At 39.3% G+C, this 10,000-nt stretch overlaps 1 protein-coding gene across 1 annotated transcript in view; it reads right to left on the bottom strand.

Moving 5' to 3' along the window:
* The window catches only part of LOC106878627 (uncharacterized), a 76,629-nt gene that overhangs the window by 6,931 nt on the left and 59,698 nt on the right, over positions 1-10,000 (bottom strand). The window contains exons 24-28 of the mRNA XM_089342955.1: positions 8,509-8,599; positions 6,690-6,860; positions 4,727-4,940; positions 2,714-2,858; positions 1,314-1,517 (exon numbers count right to left, since the gene is read on the bottom strand). Of these exons, the coding sequence (XP_089199081.1) occupies positions 1,314-1,517; positions 2,714-2,858; positions 4,727-4,940; positions 6,690-6,860; positions 8,509-8,599 (825 nt within the window). The remainder of the gene's footprint in view (positions 1-1,313; positions 1,518-2,713; positions 2,859-4,726; positions 4,941-6,689; positions 6,861-8,508; positions 8,600-10,000) is intronic.

Below are 10,000 nucleotides of genomic sequence, written 5' to 3'. Positions count from 1 at the left end.
TCCACACGTGAATGTTTACAGTTCTCTGCAAAAGACCAAGTGGAATATACAATGTAGACAAATGACCATCATTTTAGATACTTGACCATAGCTTGTTTCATACCTGTTTTGAGTTTAAACTCAGCACTGTCAAAATAAGTGCTAAAGACTCAAGTACTGAGCTTAAAAGCACAAGTACTGTGGTTAATTCGTTCAACTCATAATTCTTGAAGGCGATGCCCCAATATGGCTGTACTCTAATGATTGAAACCGGTAAAAAGTAAAAGACGAAAGACATATCTCTTTACATCCAACAATGAACTATGAATCCACACACACACAGACACACGTGCGCACACACACACAGACACACGTGTGCACACACACACAGACACACATGCGCACACACACACACAGACACGTGCGCACACACACACACTCTCCTTCCCTCTCTCTCTGTCTATATGTCTGCCTGTCACTCTCTCTCTCATGCACACAACACGCACACACATATGCACACATACACACACATATATGCACACACATACGCATATATACACACACATACATACTCATATATATACACACACATACATACACACACATATACATACAAACGCACACACACACACACAAATGGCTTCTTCCTGTGGAAATGCCTTCTTAAGATGTGTTTTCTACATTTTTCTTTGCCAAAACCTTTTCTCTTCTCCATCCCCTTCCATCTTGCCCCATCCTTCGTCCTCCCCCTTTCCCTTCTCTTTTTCGTTCCATGATGAAATAACAGAATGCAATTGATGAGCTATTACTTACTTCGTTCTGAAGAGACTCAGTCAAATCGAAATAGCAGCTGTATACGAATAGTAAGTATTTTATGATTTGATGAAGTGCTCAAAGTGGATTTTGGACATCAAAAATAATATTTGGCATTATTACGTGACCAGGTGACCGACCAGACTATCAGACGTCATTACACATCGCTAGTCACAATGCACTTTGCATTGTTTTAGCCTTCAAAACACGCCACCCTGCTTGCTAGGTGATAAGCCAACATTCCCCACTGATGAAAAGGAGGACTGGAGCAATGTTAAATGAAATATTTAACGCAAGAACATAATGAGTGGCCTGGGAATTGAAACCACTATCTAGCGATTGTGTGTGTAACACCCAAAAACCAGGCCACGCTTCACGATTTTGCATTATATGGAATTAAAATACAAATGATTTATTGCAGATTGCCATAGTTCTCATAGAATGAAACATATGGCCAACTGTAGTAAATCATTTTAAACTCACTACATTATACATGTGTTTGTAAATATCTAAAAACTCACCAAAGTCGTCGTGTAAAGTGAAATTTGGCCATGTCGGCATGGTGTTGTATTCGGGTCCGTTCAGCCGTACGACTTACAGTCTTGTCTTTCCACCTTATATAACTGGTATACAAGCATCTTCTTTTCACTGAACATGTAAGTTTGTTTAGTTGGACTCTGAGTTGGTTTTCCCGGCTGACGTAGCACCACCAAACTTCAAATGACCTAATTTTTTAACAGAAAACAGAAAGTTATTGACAGTGTTGATTTTCTTGGATTAAGGTAAGGGGGGGGGGGGTTCTTTATTTCATAAAATTTGCCATAAGGCAAGAAGCAGTGCGGCTTGGACAATAACACAAATGAAATGAATGATGATCAAAATGATGGTATTGATGAGAGAAGCAATTGACGCCTGCCAATCGATGCTTTTCTAAAACATTGTTCTTTTTTTCTTCTTTTATAAACAATGAGGCTATAAACCTCTTACTTTAGTTCACAAGGTCCTTTCAAATGAGGCACTAAGCCTCTTACGTTTTACACAGATGGACTTTACGTCCTTACAAAAATGAGGCACTAAACCTCTTACCTTTTTTACAACTCAGGACTTTCATGCTTGGTTAGGCACATTGCCTCATTCAAGCACCTGGATGGTGCCAAATCATTGTTTCTTAACAGAAAGTCAACCCTGATTGAGAAAGCCTATGGGCAGCTAGAAAACCTTTGAACCCAGGTCTACCCAATCAGGATGGCCTGGTGTTAAGCAACAACAATAATAACAATTATGATTTCATGCACCCACTAAATATTTGCCCCTGATGAAGTGAAATCACACTGAAACTTTGAGTCTGGTAGTCTGCTAACTCAGCTCAATCTATTTTTATCTGCAAGTCCATAGAGACAAAATTTTTTCTCCAAGGAAAAACCCTTCAATGAATGCTTTCATGTTCTAGTGCAGTGGTTCCCAAACTTTTTCAGGCTTCCGCCCCCTTGGTTCTAAGGCCACATTCCTAGTGCCTCCAACACCTCTACCACTCACCATCACAGACATAGACCTATTTCTGGAGCAAATTCAAAACAACAGTATTTCACAGTATTTCCACCAACCACTTTGGGAACCAGTGTTCTAGCATACAGACGTGTGTTAAAAATAAATGAACACATCTTTATTTCGATTCTTGCTGACAAAGCACTGGTGACTAGCAGTCCACTAACATCATTTGGAGCTCGGTTCGATATGTCTTCACACACAAAGTCTATGTAGAAAGAAATTTTCTCTCCAATGCAAACACAAAATCCCCCAGCAAATGCCTTTCAGGTTATAGCGAATAGGAGCACGTTAAAAATAAAAACATACATCATTATATGGATTAAAGATGATTTAAAAGGTTAATTGAAGATACAAGTTGTTCGTAATTACAAACCTTAATTTCAAATGTTGGCAGAACCATTTTCTACTTATCTGAGAATTTCTCCAAGATGTCCTCCAATAATTGAATGACGCTTTCATCTGTCTTTTTTGTCGTACAGCTTCAAAATTATTGAAATTTTTTCTTCGTAGCAGTGAATCTATAAAAAAAAATCCCAAACAAAATTTACTTTACTTATATGCAACTACATCCTTTGTATTCCCATCTTATTCTCCAAGAACAAATTGCCAGGTTATTTCTGATTATAACGGCATTGGGTAGAGACTGCAATACAAGTCGTCGTCAACTTACGACCTATTCAACTTATGACCAAACAACTTTATGACGATTGGCGTGCCAGCTCCCGGCAGCAATAATAAATAGCCCAGTTGAAATCTAATGGGTTTAATTTCCATCTACGGATGAAGTCAGCTAACAAATGCTTCCTCTAGGTTTGGTTATCGATCACGACTGTTGGATGACTATCCTGTCGCAAAGACATTGAGACAAATTTGTATTTGTTTATAAGACAACTGTTTGAGTGTCCAAAATTTTTGACTAACGCCAGTGTAATAGTATAAATACAGAATGCTGTGTGTGACTTTTACTAAGAATGTACCTTAAGAATGTAAAAATATAAAACAAAGCTATGTAGGCCTATAGGCCGACTTACGACCAAATCGACTTACAACCAGTCAGTCAGAACCAATTGTGCTTGTAAGTCGACAATGACCTGTATATGTTTCAAACAAACTCCTCTGGCTAAAAACCAAACACATCCCTTTTTAAATCAAGCAATGGATGACTCAGTTTGGTTGTTCTTTGGAACCTTCTTCATATTGATGTTTTGGGTTGCCTTATTCATACTGAGAGGTTACAGCTCCGGTTCTACTGATCTGTGATTAGAAATGGCACTGGAAAGAATCGCAAAACGGATTGTTTAAGCTGAGACAACTGGCAGGAGAGGCAGAGCTAAAACAAGAACGAGATGGTTGGATAACATCCATAATCTCAGTTAGTCGTGCTTGGGAATTCAGCCAGAAAAATCAAGTGTTGGTTTCTTCTGATATGACCTTACGAATGAGGTGCCTGCGAACTCTATACCCAGAGCCTTTCCAGAAATAGTTGGTGGAGAAAATGGAGAGATGTACAGGGTGCCCATAAATTACCATTACAATTTGAAAAATTCAGAAGAAGAAAAAAAGGGATAATTCAGCAGAGTCTATTGGAAAACAGGCAAATTAATAAGGTTTTATTAAGCAGCATTGCTAATTGACAGGTAGCGGTCTTGTTCATGGCACCCCCTCCTCCTGGTTCAAAGGCTTGTACCACCAAACAGCTGGTCGGCTCTGGCTGCTGGGACTGAAACTAACACGACGCTGTTGGAAGGCAAGTTTAGAGAATGTGCGGGATAAGATTACGTACCCTTCCCCTCTATTGGTCAATTGAAGTTTAGACAGTGTCACATAACAACTAGCTGGTGCTGGCTGCTGGAGCTTAGCAGCGAGTGTTTAATGGGAAATTTGGCAGGATAGTCAGATGCCCGCTGACACTTGTTGACACTGCATCAAAGAAACCAACGAAAAGAAGAAATGCACTCAACACCAGAGCTGAAGACACCTCCGAAAGAAGGGGCCCCGCCACGTCAAAACGGTAGAGGAGTAGGGGCCGAAACCGGACGTGGTTCCTCCTGATGATGTCTTTAGTCACTGGATCCTATAAAGGAGCTGTTGAGGTAGCAAACCATGAAACGCGGTTGGAATTCCTCCATCAGAAGCCTCCCATGCGGGCTTCATTGGTTGCATGTAGCCCACTGAGTTAACCCTGTTTTTTTCTGAATTTTTCAAATTGTAAACGTAATTTCTGGATAACCTGTACAACCAGACATCGACGAAAAGAGGTACCAGACTGAAATAATTACTGGATGGGGTGTGATGTGATCAACACTAAAACCATAGAGAAACTGCTACAGCATGGCCGCCACAGTCCAATGACTAAAACCAATAAAAGAGAAAAAGAACAACATACCTTTACTCCATTTTTTCCAGGCATTAAATATTTTGGCAGTCCAGTTGTTCTGATAGGTTCTGTCGGCTGTGTTGTTTAGAAGAGCAGTCTTCCACTGATTCAGAATGGTAAACTGTATTCTCCGATTCTTCCACGATGTAAAAATCCACAGCTGCTGCTGGAGTTCTTCCAATGCTGCAAAATGCTTCTTCCACTGAGCAAAACAGCTTCTGACCTGAACAGAAACACGAGGGAAACAAGAATGGAAATTTAATTAGAGGAATCTTTTAAATTAGGTTCTTTAAGGGCACAGGAGTGGGTGTGTACAGGGCACAGGAGTGGGTGTGTACAGGGCACAGGAGTGGGTGTGTGCAGGGCGCAGGCATCATGATCATAAGATTGTGGTTTCGATTCCTGGACCGGGCGACGCGTTGTGTTCTTGAGCAAAACACTTCATTTCACGTTGCTCCAGTCAACTCTGCTGGCTAAAATGAGTGATGCTGTGATGGACTGGCATCCCGTCCATCTGGGGAACACATACACCATAGAAACCGGGAAACCAGGCCCATGAGGCTGGCTAGGATTTAAAAGGACGCATTTATTTAGAATGCCTTTATGGCAAATATTTATGAAATAAAGAAGCTTGCTTCCCAACCACATGGTTCTGGGTTCAGTTCCACTTCGTGACACCTTGAGCAAGTATCTTCTACTATAGTCAGGAAATGACCAAAGCCTTGTGAGTTATTTGGTAAATAGAAACTGAAAGAAGCCCATTGTGTGTATGTGTGTGTGTGTCTCCTCACCGCTTTACAACTGGTGCTGGTGTATTTACATCCTTATAACTTAGCAGTCAGGCAAAGGGGATCTAATAGAATAAGTACCAGGCTTAAAAGAAAGCAAAGAAGTCCTGGTGTTGATTCATTCGAGGTGGTGCTCCAGCATGGTTACAGTCTAATGATTGGAATGAGTAAAAAGATAAAAGATAATAGCAGACCAGGCAAAATGCCACCTCCCTCAATACTGCACCCCCACCCATCCCCCCACTCACACACACTCTGTGAAGGGATCTGGTCTGGTCATGCGTGTTACTTGGTGACCCTACTGGTGTTGGCGTTATGAAAGAGGGCACCAAGTCCACTCTATAAAGTGGCTGGCATTAGGAAGAGCATCCAGTCTGTAGAAACATGGCCGAAGCAGACAATGGAGATCGACAAAGAAGCCCTTAGGAGAGTCGGGTCTTGTCAACTCACCCAACCCATGCCAGCATAGAAAACAGACGTTGAGCACTGATGATTAATGATGGCAATGATGATGGTGACGATGATGGTGATGATGGCCATGACAACGACAACAATGATGGTAATGGTAGGGGTAGGTGATGGTGGTGGTGATCATAATAGTGATGATGATGATGCGGATGATGATAATGAAATCGATGAAAATGATGACGATGGTGATGACGACAACTGTAATGATGACAATAATAATGACGATGACAATGATGATGATGATGATGAAAACGACGATAATGACAATGATAAAGACGATGATGATGATGTTCATGATGATGGTGGTGATGATGGTGAAGGAGTGGTTAGTGTTGATGTTGTTGGTGGTGGTGGTGGTGATGGTGGTGATGAAGGTGTTGGTATTGCTGATGGTGGTAGTGGTGGTGGTGGTGGTGGTGGTGGTTTCTGATGGTGGTAATAATACCAATGACGATGATGATGATGATGGCAACTCGTCCCCAGTGACACAAGGTGGTTGTTGCGTTGGGGGTGCTGGCACACCCAGTGCCACCAAATTTCAATCCGGGGTACAACAAAACTTTCCCATTAAGACTTGTAATTAAATTAACGAGCAAGGTTAATTATTCATAATGAATTTGCTATTTCCGATGGGTGTGCAAACCCAAACCTAGCACACCCGGAATATACATATACCCCTGTTGTCATCACAATACCAAAAGGTCACTCTTTTTTACCTTCCTTTTCAGTAAGACAGACTTCAACATCTCGCCACGTGTTCTTTGAGCTTTTCGCCGCCAATATCTCACAATCACCACCACCTTCCTTTCAACCAGTTCCATGTAATTATTCCGGTCTTCACATCTCTTTACAAATCTCTGCTTCCACACAAAGAATATTCTGGACGTCTACAAAACAGAGAATTTAGCTCTTCAATACATTACCAATTCCAGTGTTTAAATATGTGTGCATGTGTGTGTGTATGCATATATATATATATTTGCATATATGTACACATACACACACACAAACACACATGTGAGAGTGTGTGCATATACATATATATATATATATATATATATATATATATTATGTGTGTGGGGAATTGAACTCACAACCTTACGCTCATGAGCTGAATGCCCTAGCCACTAAGCCACGCACCTTCACTATATATAGATATATAAAACTTACTTGGAAGAGGATGCGTGGCGTTCAATCACATAATATAAATAATGTATATATATACATGCATATATACATACGTGTATGTACATACTTACATTTATACATATATATATATATATACATATATATATATATATATATATATATATATATATATATATATATATATATATATAAGCAAATAATAAATGAGTATATGCATATATACGTACAGGTGTGTGCATACCTACGTCTACCTGTATATATAGGTGCATATCTGAGTACAGGACATTGCAAACAAAACGTAGACAAGAAATAATAACCAGAGTACAGAAAATACACAAGCCACATAGAGAACATTTTCCTTCATCAGCTACCCCCGTTTTTAACAACTGCGTTTCGAAGAGTTGGGCAGGACGCATCGTTAAAACGGCTCTTCCCATGGACCGCAAATTAAATTTGTATACACAAATTAAACCTGTGCCATGGAGGAATGTAGTGGCGGACAAAAAACAAGACAGGAAAACAAACGGAAAAGGCCATGTGGCCAGACGTGAAAAATTATGTGTATATATATATATATATATATATATATATATATATATATACGCATATGTGGGCACAGGATGTCATGAAACGTGTACAACAAAAAACTACGAAGAACGAGTACATGGAACATGAACTATTCTTTCGAACAACGAAAGACACAAATGGAAAACAAAACAAACAACATAAAGAACGACCCTCCCCATCAGTTGTTGACTGTTTTTCTAGTCCCGTATTTCCAGCATTTAACAATAATATACGCTTTCGATAAAACAGTTGCTCCCGCAAAGCAAATTAAATAAAATTTGGGGTTTTGCGGGGGATCAAAATAGGTAACACTGCCTGACTGGCCTTCGTAGGATTTTCGAGCGAGATCGTTGCCAGTGCCCCTGGACTGGCTCTTGTGCGGGTGGCACATAAAATACACCATTTTGAGCGTGGCTGTTGCCAGTACTGCCTGACTGGCCTTCGTGCAGGTGACACGTAAAAGCACCCACTACACTCTCGGAGTAGTTGGCGTTAGGAAGGGCATCCATCTATAGAAACTCTGCCAAATCAGATTGGAGCCTGGTGTAGCCACCTGGTCCACCAGTCCTCAGTCAAATCGTCCAACCCATGCTAGCATGGAAAGCGGACGTTAAACGATGATGATGAAACAGGACAGTGAAAACAAACAAGAAATAATTTATTCTCAAACACAGAATAATGCTATTTTTTCTATACTTCTCATATTATTATTATTATTATTATTATTATCATTATCATTATTATTATTATTATTATTATTATCATTATTAATGGTGTTGTTGTTATATTGTTATTCAATTTTTCCCAATGTGTACTCACTGTATAGATTTTGTGATGAGAGATGAGTTGACATGCTCTGTTCTTCAGATCCACTTGCCTGCTGCTCTGTCTGTGCCAACATTTTGTGGCTCTGGAAAGAAATAGTGAAATGAATTAATAAATACAAAAGATAACCTGGTATATTATTGGGAAAATGGTGGTGAGTTGGCGGAACCGTTAGAGTGCTGGGGAAAACGCTTTGCAGTGTTTCTTCTGATGCATAGCATTCTAAGTTCAAATTCCAAAACTCTTTTACTCTCTACTCTTTTACTTGTTTCAGTCATTTGACTGAGGCCATGCTGGAGCACCGCCTTTAGTCGAGCAAATTGACCCCAGGACTTATTCATTGTAACCCAGTACTTATTCTATCGGTCTCTCTTTTACCGAACCGCTAAGTTACGGGGATGTAAACACAATAGCATCGGTTGTCAAGTGATGTTCGGGGGGACAAACGCACACACACACACACATATATGACGGGCTTCTTTCAGTTTCCGTCTACCAAATCCATTCACAAGGCTTTGGTTGGCCCGAGGCTATAGTAGAAGACACTTGCCCAAAGTGCCATGTGGTTGGTAAGCAAGCTACTTACCACACAGCCACTCCTTCACCTATTAAGTTAACAGATAACTTTACTTTTTTATCTCTTCCAGGGTCGATGAAATTAAGTATCAGTCAAGGACTGGGGTTGAGGAGCTCACCTTAACCCCTTCCCCCAGTTACTGGCCTTGAACCCAAAAAATTACAAAAGAATTATTATTATTATTATTATTATTATTATTATTATTATTATTATTATTATTACCAAAATTAAAAGAAGAGTGCCATTGTTATCTAGTGAACGATATTTCGACATCTTGTGTGTCTTCAACGGGTTCAAAAAATATATTTGTCAAATTACTGCATTTTGGTTAATATAGAAAGGATTGAGGTAACTCCTCCTGAAGATATAGAGTCAAAATCTCACGTGTATAAAATACACAGAATTTTGCTTAGATTCACTTCAGATTGTCACACACAGAGATCGCAGTGGTAGGTCATGCCTCAATATACAAAAAGGCATAGTTAGTCTGTTTTATTATAATTGCTCTATCATTACTTCATTGTATCATTAATTTCTAAACCTGTTAGAATACAGTAAAATTCTTGTATCATTGATCCCTTCATGGAACCATTGATAACTTATCGACCCCCATCATATAAATATCTAAATTAAAATTAAAAAGTAGAATTAATAAAATATTTCTTGATTTAAAAACAATAATTCCTTCGCTCTTTTGTGTCATTTTTTTTTTTAAATAAAGAGATATTTAAGGAAAATACTTAATGAAAATAGTAAAGAATATTAGGAATTCAATTATATTATGTTGATATAGTCGAAATATCGATCCCTTGGAATATCCACATAGACAACCCCTAAAACAAATATTAAGCACACTCGAAAATAACCTTTGAATTTCATTGATGTAGGCCATAAAAATGTTCCGCTACT

This window comes from Octopus bimaculoides, chromosome 26 (genome assembly GCF_046866305.1).
Source record: "Octopus bimaculoides isolate indiv1 chromosome 26, ASM4686630v1, whole genome shotgun sequence".
Taxonomy (NCBI): Eukaryota; Metazoa; Mollusca; class Cephalopoda; order Octopoda; family Octopodidae; genus Octopus; species Octopus bimaculoides.
This window is presented reverse-complemented; position numbering and strand designations above follow the sequence as displayed.